This window comes from Sciurus carolinensis, chromosome 10 (assembly GCF_902686445.1).
Source record: "Sciurus carolinensis chromosome 10, mSciCar1.2, whole genome shotgun sequence".
Lineage (NCBI taxonomy): Eukaryota > Metazoa > Chordata > Mammalia > Rodentia > Sciuridae > Sciurus > Sciurus carolinensis.
This window is the reverse complement of record NC_062222.1, coordinates 125,140,408-125,160,828: the sequence shown is the minus strand read 5'-3', so window position 1 is coordinate 125,160,828 and position 20,421 is coordinate 125,140,408. Positions and strand designations below refer to the sequence as shown.

Genomic DNA, 20,421 nt, shown 5'->3' with positions numbered 1-20,421 from the left:
TTGTTCATCAGTCTTTAAAATGATACCTTCATGGTATATTTCAAATTCACCCTCCAGCTGACACCTCTATTGCCAGATACACTTGGACGTTTGTCATCTCTTGTAGGCAGGGTCATTTGGTGGTGGACAACCTAAGCTCTGCTCTTATAACTGTTTGATGTCAGATTCCTGGTTTGGCATGTAATAATCGTGAGATTCTGGATTAGTGATTCAATTTGCTTGATTTTTCTCTTCTAAGTGGGGATTATAATTGTGCCTTCCTCAAAGCCTTGTAGTAAATATTAACATTTTCTAGAGCTTGTAGTAGTGTTGTGCTATAAAAGGTAGTTGTTGATATTTTCTCTTGCATAGACTTCTTAACCAGGTTTCCAACTGATTTTCCTGTTTCATTTCTTTTTCTTCTTCAACAACTTAACTGCTGCCTTCTAATTTATTTTTGTGTCATGTTATCACTATGAATTTCAGTTTGTTTCTTTTTTATAGCAGGGATTGAATCCAGGTGCACTTGACCATGGAGTCATCTCCCTTGCCATTTTTATATATGTTGTTTTTAAGACAGGCTCTTACTAAATTGCTTAGGACCTCACTAAGTTGTAGAGGCTGGCTTTGAACTTGCAATCCTGCTGTTTCAACCTCCCAAGCTGCTGGGATTACTGGCATGGGTCATTATGCTGGGCTTCAGTTTGTTTCTTGAGTCAGAAACAAATATCTTAGTGGGTTTTATTGATAGTTTTGATGTCCTGTGTCTTGCCTTCAAATGCTGCTTTTGGTCCTTTGCTAGTCTTTCCTCTCACTTTAAGTTCACCATCTACCCTTCTAAAATGGGACTTGTGTCAACTTTTTGTACATTTGGCTGACTTAAAACCCCAGTTGTGACACAGAATCACTTCTCAGTTGAAAAGCTTTATTGAAAAGTTCCATTGCCTCCTGATTGTACATGGACCCTTGCTTTGTGTTACAGTTTGGATCTTGAATGTGCCTTAAATTCCCATGTGTTAATAATGCCATAGGTCACCAGTCTATGGCATGACTGGGAGGTGTACAAACTTCAGGAGGTGTGGCCTAATGGGAGGAAGTTAGGTCATTGAAGTATGCCCATGAAGACATATTGGGACCCTGGCCCCTTCCTGGTAACCCTGCAGTAAGAGACTTCTCTCTGCCATGAATTCCTCACCATAATGAGGACTAACTGACTAATAATTGGCAAATGCTTACTGCTTGCAAGGTCCTTCAAAAACTGTCCTCAGTCTCACTTTTCTTGCTATTTCTCTTCCTCAGTTCTTGTCCCTCCTGACTGTCTTGAGCTTCATTTTTTCAAGTACCTGCTTTTTATCCCTCATGAAAAGATGATTCTTATCCAAGGGAGCTGCTGAAATACTGTTTGTAACCTATACACAGGTGATATTCAGTCTCATCTAAGTGACTACAGTGGTCTTGATCATTGTGGTGGTGAAACAACATTAGGAGCAGCCAACGTTCATTGTCCACTTAAATAAATGTTGTAAACATGTCATATGCTCATGTAAATTCTGTGAGCAAGCAGAGAAAATATTTACTGTGATTATTTCCACCTTACAGATGAGGAAATTGAATCCCAGAAAGTATAAGAAAGTTACCTAAGTTTTTTATAGTCAATCATAGAATCAGCCAAACAGGCTGGTCCCAGAGTTATCACAGTTAATTCTGTAATGCTAATACCTCTCTGGCATTGCTGCTCATGGTACTTTATTGTAGTCCTTGTATCTGAGTGATCTATATAGGTGTTTGTTTATTTCAGCACCATGTCAGCCTTCAGATGGAAGGCTGATCTGTACATTCCCATGTGCCTGGCATGATTACCTTTCAAACAGTGATCCATAACTTTCTGCCACTTTGTTGTGAAATTCACTAAACCTGCCAACAGGAAACAGCTGTCCTGGGACTCCTAGATCCAGCTTTCCCTTACCAAGACCTAGTCATGGTTTAATAAAAATTCCTAATAGATATATGATAGACCAGGAAAAAAAGATTGCCCACTTTACAATTGTCAATAAAAATGTGACTTTGGGCAAGCCACTTAAACTCTTTCTCTCTCTCTCTCTCTCTCTGTATTATCTATTATTATTATCTATTATCTATTATTATCTATCTATCTCTCTATCTATCATCTATCATCTATCTGATCTTGTTCTTTTTTGGTTTGGAAAGTGAGATGATAACTCTTGGATTCTGTTTCTGTTGTTCTCACAGGAATATTATGAATAAGAGATATTCAAAGAAAGTTTGTTAAAACCTATAAAAAAAAACCCCATTGAAAGGGAAGGGACAAATAGTCAAATTAGTAAAACTAGCCAAACAAACAATAGTGCCAAATGGTATTAAGTCTGAGCTAAATGAAGCTTCCAGTGTTTGCTACTTTCTGCATCTCATGGGTAGTAAAATATCATGAAAACAGTAAATTTTGAAATATCTGTTACTTGTCATTGCCAGAAGTAAGAAATAATCAACTGAAGGGCTTCCACAATGCTGTATCTGAAAGAAGACTTGGGTGTAGCCTCTGCTTCTGCTTGTGGAGGGTGAGATTGAGGTCCAGGGAGAGGAAACAGTTCATTAAGTGGGAAAAAAAAAAGTCTTGTCTTTGTTTTTTTATAAAAAGGACCAAAACTTTGAACGTCACTAGAAAACTGATCAGTACATAGACTCTGAACCTCAACTGCTAGATTTGGCCCCATCATTTCCTCTTCTTGCTTAAGTGACCCAAGAAAATTAATTAAACTCAGATGCCTAGTTTCATATCCTACAAAATGAGGATAGCAAAGTCCATCTTTCATGATTATTTTTATGACATAATGTGATAAAGGGTACGATGCAATTATATTTGTATAGCACAAGTTAGTGCTAGATGTTAAATAAAGTTAAAATAATAGCAAGAGAATTTGGACATAATATTTTAGGACTCATAAATATAATGCAATTGAGGCATCCTTGCTTTTTACTGAAAAATAACTAAAAATTAAGTTTGCACACCTTGATGTTTTTTGCAGCGGTTCCTCCAAAGATATGCCTGACTACATGTCCAGGTCACAGTTTAAGCTAATTTCACCAAAGAATTAGCATAAGATTAATTAATTTTCATAAGGGTAAACATTTAACATTTTCTTCCTGGCAGTTACTGTTGTATTTTAATTAACATCATGTTGGCATTTCAAGTCATTTTTTTTTTAAAACAAATCCATCAACACTCAAATGCTAATAGATCCTCTGCCAAGAGATGTATGTCAAATTTTCCGTGATCAATACAAGACAAGGAAAAACAACACACACAGAAACATTCTGCTGTATTTGACATCAAACATATCAAGTGTAGTTTGGAAACTGAGACAAGGAAAAACAACACACACAGAAATATTCTGCTGTATTTGACATCAAACATATCAAGTGTAGTTTGGAAACTGTGCCTTAACAGTTATGCAATAAGTGTGCTGATGGTGGCTTATTGGGTGTGACTGGTCTAGCCTTGCAGTAACCTTGTTGAATTCATTCTCCCATTTCTGCTCAAACCGACAACAAAACCCTACAATGGAGCCTTAATTTAGTGAATCAATTAATTTGGGTGAATGAAGGCATGGAGATATTACTAGGTAGGTACTATCATGATTCAGATTTAAATTAAAGTGGTATAAATATAAACACACATTTAATCAGATGTTTAATGTTTTATCTTTGGTGTTAGCTCCTATTATCTGTAAGTAGTCTTTTTGTTACTATGATGTCCTTTGAATGAATAGGAAAAAATTGATTGCTTTATTCTTTAGAAAAAAGAACTGGGGAATAGGAAGATAAGGTGAAGCACTCAGAGTTATTCAGTGAAGAGATACAGTGCAGACTGGACAGCACTTATTTTTTTAACAACAAATATTTGTGCTCACGTAGAGTGTGGTAGCTAGGAATTTCTTGGTACCAATTCATCCATGAAGTGAGTTGTTAAATTCCTTAATCCTATAAACATCTACTCAGTATCAATAAGCATTTATGAGCCAGTTTTTCAGCTTCAAGGATGTTATGGAATTGAGAACTAACACTAGGAAAAGAAGCCACTTGATGGAGGCTGAGCGTTGTTACTGTTCTGAAGATAGCAACGCCTACATACCAAAATGTAAGGAATTTGGGAAACACTATTTCTTTTGGTTTCCTGCCCTCCCCTTCAACTTCTAAATGCTGCTCTGGGTCTGGAAGGCTGACCTCTATGGACAATACTCTCCACACTCCTTGACCTTGATCCCAAAAGAGGATCCCTCTCTTATAATAGTAGGTGTAGCTATAGCTTTCTCCACCTTCTGGTAACCATCAGTCCAACTGAGGCGTTGCTTTATTTCTCTTGGTTTTCTTGGGTATTATATGGAGGAGATAACATGACTGCCTGAGAAGGTGCTGGGCATATCAACTGAGTTCATATCTGTCATGTATTCATACTCGACGATGTTCCACCTACTAACTATGTCACATGGAATTACCTTACCTCTCCCCATGAGAATCCCTTTTCTGATGATCACAGGGTCCTTCTCTACATTTTGAAAACTGTGCTTCTTTCCTCCTCTGGAGCTGTCTCTCAAGACCTTCATGCTACCGACTTCCTCTTGCTTTAAATGTTTCCTCTTACTTTCAAATGTTGCCTCAGCAATTGACCCAGACAAGACCGCAGCTCCTCTGCAGCACTGGTTCACTTCCTATAGAAAACTCATGACTTTCAGAGATCATGTTTATTCTCTCTTCTCCAATAAGTTCCATGAAAGAAGTGAACTAATAAAGAAGTGAACTAATAGTGTCTTATTCCCTGTTACAGACCTGGTCTCTCAAAAACAAAAGAAAAGCAAATCCTGTTGTGGAATAGAGACTAAATACTGAAACTAAGAGGCAGAGAATTTATGTAAATAACTCTGGGCCTTTGTTTAGCAACAAGCACAACAGAATTTAAATACATGCCAGGGTGATCCCTCCCTTTGTCTCTTTCAATAGTTCTTGGAAGAGATAATGAGGGTCTGAGCCAGAGGCACAGCACCAGAGATAAAAAGTGAATTTCAAAGATATTTCAGAGAGAAAATCGACCAGTTTAGTGATGGTCAAGAATCCCTGATATTCTCCATGGCTCAGCACGCAGACACGGTGGTCGGGTGGACGTGTTTTTCTGATCACACATCTGGCGCTGGCTGACTACCTCCTGCTCCCTGTCCTCATAGCATCTTTTTGGTCCTGTGCCCAGTTGCTCCAGGTCCAGTTCATGGATGGGCAGCTAATGAGATCACCTACCAGTGTAGTGATGAAATTAATGTGTTCTCTTTTCCACATGCTGGGGTTTTCTTGTGACAGGTGGCTGCTAGGGAATGTGGTCACTAGTGAGTGAGAGTTTTAGATCTGATGGTCTTTTGTGGTCCAACAAATCATATGCCAAGTCTAAAAAACTGTCAGCCAGTTTTATAAAAAAATGGTTATCTTTATAAAAATATGTTTTTAGAGTCTGATAAATTTTGGTCACGTTTTTCCTTTTTTTTTTCAAGAAAGATTCTTTTTCATCAGCTTTCTTTTTGAAACTGTGTTCCATCATCTGTGTTTATTTGAGATTATTTTACCAGATACTGGTGCAGGAAAAGTGCTAAAAGAACAGGAATATTTTATTGCCTACTAAGTGGATATGGGGATTCATTTGAAATTTACATTTTATCTTTGAACATTATACAAATGATTGTGTTTCTTGTAAATATCTGGTAAATTGGAAATATTGGTTCCAATTGAAAGGAGAAAAGCAATGACTCTAATAACTAATAGTCTCTGACCAACAGTATCAATAAAGACACCTGCAGCTTCAGCGCCACCTAGGATGAAGGTTTGGCATTTTCCTAAATAAAGGCCTTCTAGGCTAAGGGTGCCATGTTTGGTTTTATCTGTGAGATATTGTGCATGTGGGTGCAATGAAAGAAAAATAAAATCAGAGCAATGTATCTCAATCACAGTTTTAATTTTTTGTACATGGGATTATTGTTCATAAAAATCATGCTGTCCTGCCATCTCCCCCCACAGACTATAATGCAAGTTTTCGTAGAATTGGGTTTGTTTCTTTTATATTTTTTGGTTTGTCTTAATATTTTTGTATCTGTTTTATTTGTTGCTCTGTCACCCAGCACAAGGAGCAGGAAGTGACATATAATAGATATTTGCTGAATAAAATAGGTGAAATAATTAACTCTTGTTATGATGATATATGACTGGTCAGTGTCATTGAAACATGGTTGCTGTTCTTTCCCAGGACCTTCCACTGGACATGTCATTGAGGTTCTCTCTATACTTTCTCCATTTGTGTTGAGAAAAATAGTAAAATTTCAGGACATTCATGTGTTTAAATCATTAGTTGGATTTAGGGACTACTAAAAAATGGTATGGCAGAATATTCAGACAGTGATGGAGATTAGGTTCTGGGTCCCTGGTCTTTTGTATTTCCCCTAGATTTTTTAATTTTTATTTTACTTTTTTTGCTACTGGGGGATTGAACTCAAGGTGCTATGCACTGAGTCACATTCCCAGCCCTTTTTATTTATATTTTTTATTGGGTTGGGGATATAGCTCAGTTGGTAGAGTGCTTGCCTTGCAAGCATAAGGCCCTGGGTTCAAATCCCCAGCACCGCAAAAAAAAAAACCACCTATATTTTTTATATTGCGAAAGGGTCTTGGGAAGTTGTTTAGGGCCTCGCTAAGTTGGTGGGGCTGGCTTTGAACCTGTGATCCTCCTGCCTCAGCCTCCTGAACTGCTGGGATTATAGGAGTGCACCACCAAACCCAGCCTCCCCTAAATTTTTAATGCTGTCTTTCCTCACTAGCAAAGAACACCATGTTCTCTGTCTGAGAGTGGTTTGATCCTCAAAAAAAAAAAGTGTAAAAAAGAATGTTTTTACACAGAATATTTGTAAATGTACGTTATAAATTATACATCACATCTTTATAAAATCAGTTGAGGTTTTCCTGTAGGCATCTTCTGTGTTCTACTCCTTAAAAATATCACATAATTGGAGAGAACAAGAAAACAGGGAGTGTGGTGGATTTCAACCTGGCTAGTCTGCAGCATCCAGCTATTTAATCAAACCCTAACCTAAGTGTTGCTGTGAAGTATTCTAGATGTGTGATATCAACAATCAGTTGATATTAAGTGAAAGGCAGATAAGGTTATATCATGAGGGTGGGTCTCATTTAATCACTTGAAGACCTTAACCAAAAACAGTGTTGCTGAAGAAGAAGAAAATCTAACTGAAGACTGCGATTTATTTACAGCCTGACCTTCTGGCCTGCCAGCCTGCCCTATAGTGCCAGCCCCTGTGGTCCAGTGAGCAGATTCCTCCAAATAAGTCCATTTGCATATGTGTTTGTCTATGAGTAAAGATATGTGTGTGTGTATTTTGTTTTTCTAGAGAACATTGATTGATACAAGGAGAAAGTGAGCAAAGAAAAAAGTTATATTTATTTAAATATTTTCCACTTTTTTGTGTTTTTTTCTAACCTAATGATATTCCTAAACTTTGGTAGTATCTAAGCTGTGTACCCAATGCATGTGAGTCAAGACACTTAAAGGCAGGTGCAGCGGCACCTGCCTGTAATCCCAGGGGCTCGGGAGGCTGAGGCAGGAGGATTGCTATTTCAAAGCCGTCTACGGCAATGGCAAGGCGCTAAGCAATTCAGTGAGACCCTGTCTCTAAATAAAATACAAAATAGGGCTGGGGATGTGGCTCAGTGGTCGAGTATCCCTGAGTTCAATCCCTGGTACCCCTGCAAAAAAAAAAAAAAAATTATAGGCTCTTTGGAAAACAATGAGGAGGTTCCTCAAAAAATTAAAACTAGAACTACGATATATCTTGTGGTCCCACTCCTGGGTATGTATATAGAGGACATGGGGCCAGTAGATTGAGGAGACATCTGCAGCCCATGTTTTTCCTCCTACTATTCATCATTGGATGAATGGACAAAGGAAAGGTAGTGTATGTACACAGTGAATTACCATTCAGCCCTAAAGAAGATTAAATCCTATCATTCGCAATAATATAGATAAAACTGGAGGTCATTACGTTAAGTGAAATAAGACCCAGGTACAGGAAGACATGCCACGAGATCTCACTCACATGTGGGATTAAAAAGCTGATGGGATAGACCTTGAGGGTACAGTGGTAACCAGAGAGTGGGGAGAGTGGCGGGAGGGGGAATGGGGAAGAGACAACTACAGCTACAGTTAGAGTGGAGAAGGAAGTTCCTATTGCACAGTAGGGTGATGATATATTATATATTCCAAAAAAGTTAGTGCAAAGGATTTTGATGTTTTCACCACAAAAAATGATAAACATTTGTGACAATGAACATGCTCACTCTGATTTGACCATTGCACAATATATGCATGTCACATGCCACCCCGCCAATGTGTACAATTTTTATGTGTCAATTACAAAATCAAAGAAAAAAAGATAATATGGCTTAAAATGTCCAGCTGCTTTGCCAACAAGTTAAACCATATCTTGTGAATTACTTGGGTTCTAGTCCCCAACCCTCAGATCAAACAAAAATGTCCCAAAGCTCTGAGGCACAGGCTCTAGTCACTCACACCGTGCTGTCAGTCTGCCAAATAGGAAGTGCTTCATAATTGCACAAAAGTGCTCCTGGGTATGTAGGTAAACACAAGTACATCAATAGAGTTGGTTTTGCGGTATAGGATATATTGATTCTTTGAGAAGCAGAGAACTGCCATGCATGCAAACCTAACAAACAAAGCAAACAGTTTGGGGGAGGGGAAAAAAAACAAAATACAAAAAAAACAAACTTGCTTTGAATAGCAGGAGACGACGTTTTGGCAGCTGAGCAGGGCAAGAGCTTCATGAGTCGCTCTTTAATGCTGCGCTTGGTGTTGTTCTGAGCGTAGAGGAAACCTAGAAAATACACGATCAGTTCTGTTAATGCTGTCTGCACAGAGTCCCTGGGCTGTGCTGCAGGGGTTATCAGAGAAGCCAGGCAGGCAGGATCGGGATGCAGCCATCCGCTCAGGCAATCGCAGGCACTGGATTGAGACTCCAAAATATATCTTTCTCCTTATTTGGGCTTTATTTTGAAAAAAAAAAAAAAAAATTCTTTGTATGGCTTTAAATGACAACGATTAACAAGTGAAAACAGAACATGAAAGGTTATCTATAGGATGACAAAAGTGAAATTTGGTGGAATTTTAGGCCTTAGATCAAGAATAAGACAAATGTCACTAAAAGAGGTAACTGGATTGAAACCTCAGTATCCAAACCAGTGTTAGAAGCCCACAGCACAATTATCTGTTCTCATTGCTCCTCGTCTTTGATTACAGAGGAGAGAGATGCTCTGCATAAATCATTCACACCACAATCACCTGTTAGTACCTTTGCCTTCCCTGAAAGTAAAAAACAAATGTCCTCCATATGCAGCTTCATTAGCATATGCTGACATGCCCGGAGATGTGACAATCCTTCACATTTTTCCCACGTGGACATTAATGAATGGAACTTATTCAAGCAGAACAATTCCAAAAGAAGCAAAGTGTGTTTATAAAATGTTAACCCAGGAATAGATGGAGCACCATCTGTGACTTCAGGCAGTTGGAAAGGACTCAAGGAATGTCAATAGTGGCCGGCCAGGTAGGCTAACAAACACCTGAAATGAGAGGAGCCAGCTGACTAGCTCCTCATCAACATCACCACTCTGGGTGCATAGAAGCCTGGATTTGCATGTTATTATCTGCTTTTTCAAAATTAGTTTGGAAGGTGTCAAATAGAAATCGAAAGTGAGAGATACAATTTAAATTGAGGTCAGACCATCTTTATGGTATGGATAAAACAAGTGTATCACTTGTTCCTTTTCTACTTCATAATTCCTACCTTGAAATTATGAACAAGTCCTAATCCCAAGACTATGAATCTCTTTTCATTTTAAGTTGATTCAGCTCTCCATCAGTGTCCACTGGTTAAAATTCTTGTGTATGGGTGAGTGACAAAATGAATAGTAAATATATAAATTGAACCAGATCATTTTCTGGATAAAACTGTCCTCCTTCCTATCAGGAAACCCAATCCCTGCAGGATCTGGCTCTCCCCTGCCCTCTGCTCCTGTTTTCATCTGCCCTCCTTATTGTTCCACACCATTGATAACTGAGCACACTGACCCCCTTGCCTTTGCTGGAACTCAAAAGGCAGACTTGGGACATGTGAAACATCTTATTCACTCAAGATCCCACATGCTGGTTAATGATCTGACACATAATAGAAGATCAATAAATTCACTTTATACATATAAAGACCTGACTTCATTCCCTAGATTTGTATCTAAATATGCTTTGAAACATAAGTCCGATTTACAGAAAGCAGACTCTTTGCTTTGTTTCTTCCTTCTCCATCTCCAGAAGGATGCACCCATCTCAGCATCCTCTACTCTGTAAGCTTTTCTGGGGGTTTGGCTCTACCTCCTCAGACAGGACTCTACTCCTTCCCACTGCACCCTGTGTACCTCCGTTACAAACAGGCACTGACCCCTCAGACTGCTCAGCCCCTTACCAGCTACCAACTTGACATCCCCAGGCATTCTTTGAGACAAACTTTCCCTCTTGTGTCTCCAACTGTTCTATGGGGAGAGGCCACGTGGCCCCTCTGCTGTATCCATCCCTCTTGTTCCACCATCTCACCCTAGTGCCTTGTCGTACTGGGTATCAGGTCCTATTGTAGGTGAGACCCCATTCTGGCAAGGAACTTGAGAGAGAAGTCTCTACAGCCTTCTGCAGTAGGACAGAGGCATGAATTTAGCCTCTTATCAGGCTTCTTTGCTTCTGATTTGATTTCTTGACATCTAGTCAAACTCTGCACTCATGGCAGGCACCCAAGGAAGATTCGCTGGGCTGGTTGTTTTCCCCTTAAGTTCTTGGTTCTGCCAAACTCAATCTCAAATGGATTTCCTGGAATCACAGGCATGGAGTGTGGAAAAGGGAGCTCCTCCTCCCCACACCCTCCCAGGTGTACCACTTGCCTCCACTTGGATAGGATAGACAGACAGCCATTATTATTTAGGAGCTAGCAGCCCGAAATTTTAGTTCCTGTCTTATTACATCAAGCTGGGTGACTTCCTACAGATCATTGAACTTTAGGTCTCTATTTTGCCTTTGTAAAACAAAGGGATTTATATGAAACAATCTTGGTTGCTAAATCAACATTTAAGTCTCTTTTAGAAACATATTTATATATAATTTGTGCATGACTCCTACTTTATTTCTATAGCGTTTTCTCCTCAGTGAGATCTTACACTTCTCAGAATGTGGATGTGACAAAATTTCTCCTCTTTCCTCTTTTCTTTCCTTCCTTCCTTCCTCCCTCCCTCCCTCCCTTCCTTCCTCCCTCCCTCCCTTCCTTCCTCCCTCCCTCCCTTTCTTCCTCCCTCCCTCCCTTCCTTCCTCCCTCCCTCCCTCTCTCCCTTCCTTCCTTCCTTCCTTCCTTCCTTCCTTCCTTCCTTCTTTCCTTCCTTTCTCTCTTTCTCCTTCTCTCTTTCTCTTCTTCTTTCTCTTCCTTGTCTCTCTCTCTTGGCTATCAGATTATTCTGCTTTTTTCTCCTTAAAATGTAGTGGTTGAGTGTTCAGGGACTGGCCCCAAACAGACTGAGTCATATCCAGCACCATGTGACCTGGGGATTCCTTAATTACTAAGTCTCTTTGCATCTCCGTTTTCTTCTGGTGAAATGAATTGGTAATAGTATCAACCTCAAAACATTGTAGGTATCAAGAAAAACAATACAGAAAACATTTGGCACAGTGACGCTCACAGAATGCACTTTTAGTAAATGTTAGACATAAAATTTTCCACTTATTTGAGAATACCATATTCCCTCCTGTCTTAGGGACTTCCACATGCTCCTTTCTGCATGGGAACGTAAATTTTACCTCCTCTTTGCCAAGTTAACACGTGTTTATCCTTGAGATGTCAATTCAATGACATTTCTGAGGAAAAACTTACATGACATATCAAACTGGGTTATCAACAACTATTTTTTTTTTTCTTTTGCGGTGCTGGGGATTGAACCCAGGGTTTTGTGCTTGCAAGGCAAGCACTCTATCGACTGAGCTATCTCCCCAGCCCTCAACAACTATTGTATGTTCCCATAGTTTCTTTTATTTCTCCTTCACACAAGTACAATGAAAACAACTAATGATACTAGTCCATAGTCGACCTGTCTTCCCCACAGCAATGTAAGATTGAGGATTTCCACTTCCAATATTTAAAGAATAAATGTTATTGGATGTGCTATCATACTACAAGCAATCATATAACCAGATAAGTTACGTAAAGCAAATACTTTTAAACACAGAAAAATAAAGAGTACAGAACTGGGGAGAAGAGACATCCAAGAGCTGACATTCACATGCTCCCTCCCTCTGCCTGGGGCATGTTTCTTCCATAATACAGAGAGATGAAGTTCAAGCTAAGCCTGTGCTCCTTGGGCTGTGGTGGCAAAGTGGCATTCCAGATTCCTGACATTTCTAGGGCAGCCAAAATGGAGAAGTAATGTCTGTGCATGGGGAGGTGCAAAGAACCTGCATGACAATTAAATGTGAGCTATTGCTTAAGGGATGAAATATGAATGATCAGGGTAAAGCTTCAAAATACTTATCATGCAAAGATTCTGAATGGCTGAGAATCTAATGGAGACAACAGAAATTCTGTACTGAAGGGCAGTGTTGGAGATCTGGACCAGTCAGGAAAAAAATAAAAGAATGAAAAATAAAGAAAAAGAAAAGAAAGAAACTGTATTATGCATCACTGGCATTCACATGTGCACTCAGAAAGATCATTTGTGGAGTAAGGATGATTTCCTGGAGTAAGTGCCACACCAACCAAAATTGACCTTCCCAAACAGAAGACATAAGCAAAACTAGAAAGACTGAAGAGAACCACTGGACTATGGAATGTCTTCTAGAACAACATTCAGCCCATTTTAGATAATATATTTTGATCTAAAATCCTTCATATCATAATAATTTCTCTTGAGCTATCAAAAATTATTCAACATGTAAAGGAGTAAAAAAATGTTCCCACAATTGAGATAAGAAAGCAGTCAATAGAAACAGACCCCAAGATGAGGAAGATGTAAAAAGTAGTAGGGAATGACTTTCAAGAAAAAGATGGTCATAGTAGGTAAAAGGTAGAAAGTTTTAGACAAAGAATTAAAACAGTAATCACCAAATGAGATTCTAGAAATACAATAAAATATATAAAATAAAATTTATAAAATTCACTTAACAGCAGATTGGGGACTACATAGCCTAAGTAAAGATCAGTGAAATAAATCATTCAATCTAAATACAGAGAAAAAGACTTTAAAAATTAAGAGTCTTAGTAATATGCGCAGCATGTCAAGAAATCCAACATAAGTATAAGTGGAGACAGGAGAGGTGAGAAAATGTTGAAGAAATAATGGTTTAAAAACATTAATGTACATATCCAATGAACTTCTAAATCTCAAGCAAGACAAAGAAGAATCATATACAGCTACAGTCATAATGCTATAACTAAAAATGAGAAAAGACTTTAAAAAATAGGAGAAAAGTACACAAGCTGGTCTGGTGCATGAGTATGGTTTCTCTTTGGAAACAACAGAGACAAGGAAACATTGTAATAACACACAATGTTCTCAGAGGCATGTGCACCATCAACCCAAAATTCTATACTCAATAAAAATAGTATTTGTAGAATGAAGGTGAAATAAATATATGTTCGGATAAACTAAATTTGTGAAGATTCATAGTTAAGAGTCCTGCACTACCACAAACACCAAAGGAATTTCCTCAGGCTGAGGGAAAATTATAAGGAAACTTGAATCTACAGCTGGAATTGAAGAGCACTAGATATTGAAGATATGTGAATAAATATGAAATGTTATTTTGCTTTCTTTATTTATTCAAGACTTAAAAAAAACTATTGTGGAATTTATTACATTTACAGATGCAAATTTTTCAACAATAGTAGCATAAAGGTCTAGAGGAGAATGGACTTTTTACTGATGTATGTTTTTTAAATTTTACAAAGTGGCACAATGTCAATTCTAAGTAACCTACAAAAAGTGAAGGAATTGCATTAAATTTGCATAATACTTTGGTAGTACGGCCATTTTGACTATTTATTCTGCCTATTAAGGAGCATGGGAGGTCTTTTCATATTCTAAGGTCTTCTTCAATTTCTTTCTTAAGTGTTCTGTAGTTTTCATTGTAGAGGTCTTTCACCTCTCTTGTTAGATTGATTCCCAAGTATTTTATTTTTTGGAGGTTACTGTGAATGGGGTAGTTTTCTTTATTTATCTTTCATTACTGATGTATACAAATACTTTTGATTTATGGGTATCAATTTTAAATCCTGCTATTTTGCTGAATTCAATTGTTAGTTTTAGAAGTTTTTGGTGGAATATTTTGGATCTTCTAAATATAAAATCATGTCACAGGAAAATGTATTAGTCTGAATTCCTCTTTACCTATTTGTATACCTTTAATTTATTTCTTCTGTCTAATTGCTCTGGCTAGAATTTCAAGGACAATACGCATGAGAACAGAGACCCTGCACCTACTAGAACAAAAAGTAGGCCCAAGCCTTCACCATGTCAACCTAGGACCTGACTTCCTTAACAACAACCCTAAAGCACGAGAAGTTAAATCAAGGATCAATAAATGGGAAGGACTTAAACTAAAAAACTTCTTTTCAGCAAAAGAAAAACTCAATAATGTGAAGAGAGAGCCTACAAATTGGGAGAAAATCTTTACCACATGCACCTCACATAAAGCATTAATCTGTAGGATAAACAAAGAACTCAAAAAACATAACACCAAAAAAGCAAATAACCCAATCAATAAATTGACTAGGGAAGTGAGCAGACACTTCATAGAAGAAGATATACAATTGATCAACAAATATACAAAAAGTGTTCAACATCTCTAGCAATTACAGAAATGAAAATCAAAACTAAGGTTTTACCTCACTCCAATCAGAATGGAATTGTCAAGAATACAATCATCCATAAATGTTGGTGAGGATATAGGGAAAAAGATACACTCATACATTGCTGGTGGGGCTGTAAATTGGTACAACAATTATGGAAAGCAGTATGAAGATTCCTCAGAAAACTTGGAATTGACCCAGCTATCACACTCTTTGGTTTATGCCCCAAGGACTTAAAATCAGCATACTATAGTGACATAGCCACATCAAGGTTTATAGTAGCTCAATCCCATATAGCTAAAGTATGGAACCAACCTAGGTGTCCTTCAACAGATGAATGGATAAAGAAACTATGACATATATATATATATGTATATATATGTATATATGTCATATGATTCCATATGATGGAATATTATATATATGGAATATTATAGATATATGATGGAATATTACTCAACTTTAAAGAAGAATGAAATTATGGCATTTGCTGGTAAATGGATGGAGTTGGAGAATATCATACTAAGCAAAATAAGCCAAACCTAAAATATCAAAGACCAAATGTTTTCTCTGATATGTGAATGCTAATTCACAATGAGGGAGGGCAGCTAGGAATAATAGAGTTGCTTTATATTAGGTAGAGGGGAGTGAAGGGAGGGAAAGGGGTATGGGGGTAGGAAGGATAGTAGAGTGAAACACATTATTACCTCATGTACATATATGACTGCATGACCCATGTGATCCTACAATATGTACAATTGGAAAAATGAGAAATTTTACTCCATTAATGTATGATTTATCAAAATGCATAAATGCATTCTACTGTCATTTATAGCTAATTAGAATACAATTTTTTTAGAAAAGTGAAGGAGACATATTGCAATCACTAGATGCTAAGCCATGCCTAAAGATAATACAAGAGGCTCTAGTCAAAACCTCAACAGGGAGATTAAAATGGAATACTTAAAATATTTAACTCAAAGGAAGTCAGGAACAGAGAAATAGAGGGACAACAACTAGAAGGAATAGAATGAAAATATGGTGAAAGTATGCCCAACTATATAATTAAATCTTTAACTGTATCTTTCTTATTCATTATTGAATTCTTACTATTTTGCAAAGTGCCTGGTATATCAAATGTTCAATCAAAATCTTCTAAAAGCATGAAATGCTTTTTTGATGTTTATATGTCTTTTGTGATGGTCTCAGAATGTGCAAATTAACTTCATGTCAAATAATTAGCAGATTCATTTAGACTTAGCATAATATCTCCCTTGTGGGTGTGTGACACAGTCCCCCCTACACCCTAAGTGGATAGTGTGAAAGTAGACTGCTAAGGTGACTCTGAAAGAAGTAAGGAGGGACTGTATTCCCCAGTCAATAGCAATAAACAGAAATTGATGGAGAAGCTAGGTCAACAAGAAAAGTGCTTTAGCGTGTAGGACATTTACTCCCACACAGAGAGAACACTAACAGATTAATTATCTTACAGTCCATAAACACTTAGCTATTCATTTATTCAAAAATATTTATTATAAGACATATATTATAAAATTGTAAATAACATTCTCTGAATCATTATGGATACACAGTGGTCACATTTATAAAGAGTCCCTACTTGAGAATCCAACCAGCTATTTCTATCATAATATCTATTACAATGCAAGATCGATTTGTTGATTTCTGTAGTTAAACCCTGGATTTGTTGAGGGGAAGATTCTGCTTATTCAGTCATTCAGAAAAGATACCTTGAGTGTCTGCTATGTGCTAGTCACTGTCCTGGTGCTGGGAATAAAACCTTAAGAAAACAAAAATTCATAGTTTAATGACCTTAATTTATAGTTGAAGAGGAAAAAATAGTAAAGAAAAATAGATAGGAAAACATAAAGTATATCAGACAGAAATCAGGGATGAGGCACAGAGACATACCTTGGTGGACAGGGTGGAAGGGTGGGAAAGACTTATAATTTGAAATATGGTGGCTAGAAAAGGCTTCGTTGAGGTTATATGTGAGCAAACATAACTAAATGAAATGAGAAAATGCCTTACCCTATTTTAATTACTAATAATTACCATTATATATTTCAAAGATTATGTACTAACACATTTGTTGAGTAATTAGTAACATTTATTGATTTGTTAAAGTAATATTTACTGGCACATCCATGCACAGATTAACATCAAATTAATTGGCAACATAAACAACTAAGGCTAATGATCTTTTCACAAATTTAACACCTTAGCCTTCAAAATTCCATCAACTCTCTATCCCTTCACCTCCAATGCAAGCCCAGCTGCTGTTATACTGGTCCTTCAAAAATAATGAAATAAAGAAGTACCAAAAAGAATTAAAAACAAGGGTAGAAATATGTAGGCCACTTTAATTATAATATAACTGCATGTAAGTGCTTTCGTTTTAACCAAGGGGAAAGGTTTCATCTGCTAGAGCCTGAACTTTCAGGAAACAAGTCAGCTCTTCATCTTTCTGGTGCCTACCTTCCTCTGACCATGAAGATTTCAATAACAGTGCATACGAGTGGTCATTTTTCACTGGCTGCTTTTGCTATTAGACAAGAAATGCCATTACATGTAAATGTCAGGTTTCAGTGCTGAGTGATGGACCATGAATTAAGAATTCAGCAAGTACTGATGATGGTAATAGAAGTGGAAATTTCACCATAATGAGAATTATGCTTGTCTTCCTCCTTTGTGCAGTACAGCTGAAAGCAAAAAAACTTATATTTCCTGGGGTTTTGCTTTGAAATAAAGGTTCCTACTCTATAATTCACAGCCCTGTTCAGCTTCCATCTTTTGCTTTTGAATTATGGACAATGTTTTTCTTCCTAGTTCCTAAGCCTGTAGATGTCTGAAGGAAAAAAAAATATGGCTTAGAATATTTCAACAGAGATGGGATCTTTCCAAGGATCAATAACTGTGACAAAATCACCAGGAGTTTTAGAAGCACTGTGATTCCATCTGGGTCCTTTGAATTGGTGACAAACTGATTCATTAGCAGAGACTTAGAGCAGGGGTAGGAGGTACATTCTTCACTACTTGCAAATGTGATCTGTCTGCTGGGATGCATGCTTCTTAAGTGAGATTACAGCTCATAAACACACACATAGTTCACTCCATATTTTAAAACTTATTCCTGAAAACACAGGGTCCCACATTATTCAGGTTTCTAGTCTGGCAATCATTTTTGTAGAAAGTTGCTACCAAAGCTTACAATTGTTATTGGGACTTGCGTTCAATTTGTTCCCCTATAAGAAGATAACTGCAGTGTGAGTGACAAAATAGGAGCAGAAATATCTGCATTTCATTTTGTAACCTGAATTTGGGAGGCATAATTCTAAGCTTCTTAACTGACCCGTTTTGTTTTGTCTGATTGTAAAACAGGTACCTTTTCCATCAGTTAATTCAGAAGGAGGCAGCCAGCAGGTGCTTGAATTTGCTGAAAATAATCTACCATATCTAAATGCAAATAAAGCAAATTTTATTCCACTTAGAGCTGCCACTTAAAGACACCTGTTTTTCAAATGATGAATGCTATCCTGCCTCTTAAGTTTCTTTCCCTGGTTCTCTTGGCCTGTCTTTGTCTTCTCTAGCGCTCACCCTTTCTTTCTTAGTCCTTGTCCCTTCATCTCCATCTTTGCCTATGTCCCTCTCTTATCTCCCAGAGAAACTGTGTCCATGAGTTTCTCTGACTCCTTGTCTCTCTCTTTATTCCTCAGTGTTTCTCTGTTTCTCTTTTTCTACCCCAGACTCATTTTCCCACTCAATCAAGGCAGGACCCCATGTGATCTTGTTTACCTTTGAGTTGGCTGTACTTCATGAAACATTTGGAGAGAGCATTACTCAGCAGAGTGCACAAGAATAATTGTAATTTCTCCTAGGCAAATGTTAGTAAACAATAAGATGGTCAAAGCTACAGTGTTTTTAAAATCCAATGCAGGTTTAGTATCCCTTATCTGAAATACTTGGAACCAGAAATATTTTGGTATTTGGAGTATTTCAGATTTGGGGATATTTGCATAGGCTTTACCAGTTGAGAATCCCTAATCTGAAATCCAAAACACTGGCTTTCCAAATTAGGGTAGTCAACCTGTCCTAAATTCTAGCGATTCTGTTTCTGTTCTGCTCTCCTAACTCAACTAGCGAGAGGATACTAGCAGAAAACAATAACATGGAAAGGGCATCAACTTTCCTTGGGATCTTCTAAGATTTGTCATTGAAATCTTCTTCCTACTTTCCTGGGGGTATCTTTTGTGTGGCAATTTGGAATTCCTATAAGTAGAGTGATAATTCTTTGAGTGGGTCCAGAATGGTGACCGTTTATGAGAGTTGTCTTAAAACCCTATGCTACTGTTAGCACAAAAAGACTGAGCAGGACGCGAACCTCACGGGTCATCTCAGTTGTTTATTTAGGAAGGGGGTGCAGGGATGAAATGGTGCCAGCAAACCCACTTTCCTGGTGGAAAATGAGACACTGAACAAAGAAAGGGTCTGGGTTTATATAGGCTAATTTTGAGGGGTGGTCTAGTGAGCATATCAGTTGAGGCACTCAGGAAACAGGCTTGTGAGAATTTGACAATTTATTTTTACTGGGCAGTATTTTTACCTGGAAAAAAATGGAGGATCTGGGGTCAGCATTCAGTGTTTATCTCTTTCCCTTCACGTTTCTATGATACTGTCACTGGGAAAGGATTTATTTAGGGAAGGATCAATGCTTTGCCTTCCTTTCTAGGGACTGTTCTGTCACTGGGAAGGAATGCACTGAGAAAGCTACCAATGGATGGCTTTCTTTTTCACTCCTTTTCTCAGGCCTTACTGTGTTGGGGATTTTTCATTTTCCATATCTAATAGCTATCACCTCTTCTTTCGTGCTCCAAAATGTCCTGGTTTACATGGCCGATTATATGGCCATGCAATATGGGCAGTCATTATGGTCTGTTCTCACAGACTTTAATGTCATTGGCTAAATGCTTACTTCATTAACACTGTAGAAAATGTGAATGATGCAACTTCATTTTAAGAAATGGTATTTTAAAAAAATAACTGGAATTGGGAGTAAAGATGAAATAGGGAGCTAAAAATATAAGTATTGGGGGCATATTGAAGATAACATTTATAATGGATAAATTGTGGTTTTGGGGTCAAAAATAACTATTTGGTATCTAAGCTCTGCCACTTTTTGTTTGCAAGACTCTGGAAAAGTAACTTAGTCTTGATGAGTCTCTTTGATCTCACTTGTATCGTGGGAATAATAATAATGCCAGACTTTGGCTATTTCCTGGAATGGTTTGGATGTTCCAATGAGGTTACATAGACACAGCTTCTGGGTAGATGAGTTTCTCCTTCCTTACCAATGGATGCTGGGAGAAATGTGTCTATGGCTCAGAACACAAATAAAAAGGAACAGTTCAAAAATAAC

At 37.7% G+C, this 20,421-nt stretch overlaps 1 protein-coding gene across 6 annotated transcripts in view; it reads right to left on the bottom strand.

The window, feature by feature from the left end:
• Kcnip4 (potassium voltage-gated channel interacting protein 4) overlaps positions 1–20,421 on the bottom strand; it is a 1,093,862-nt gene that overhangs the window by 131,267 nt on the left and 942,174 nt on the right. The window contains exon 2 of one of the 6 annotated variants that reach the window (XM_047565623.1): positions 8,832–8,933. The exons of the other annotated variants lie outside the window; for them this stretch is intronic. Coding sequence (XP_047421579.1) covers positions 8,832–8,933 — 102 coding nt within the window. The remainder of the gene's footprint in view (positions 1–8,831; positions 8,934–20,421) is intronic. 6 annotated transcript variants of the gene reach the window in all.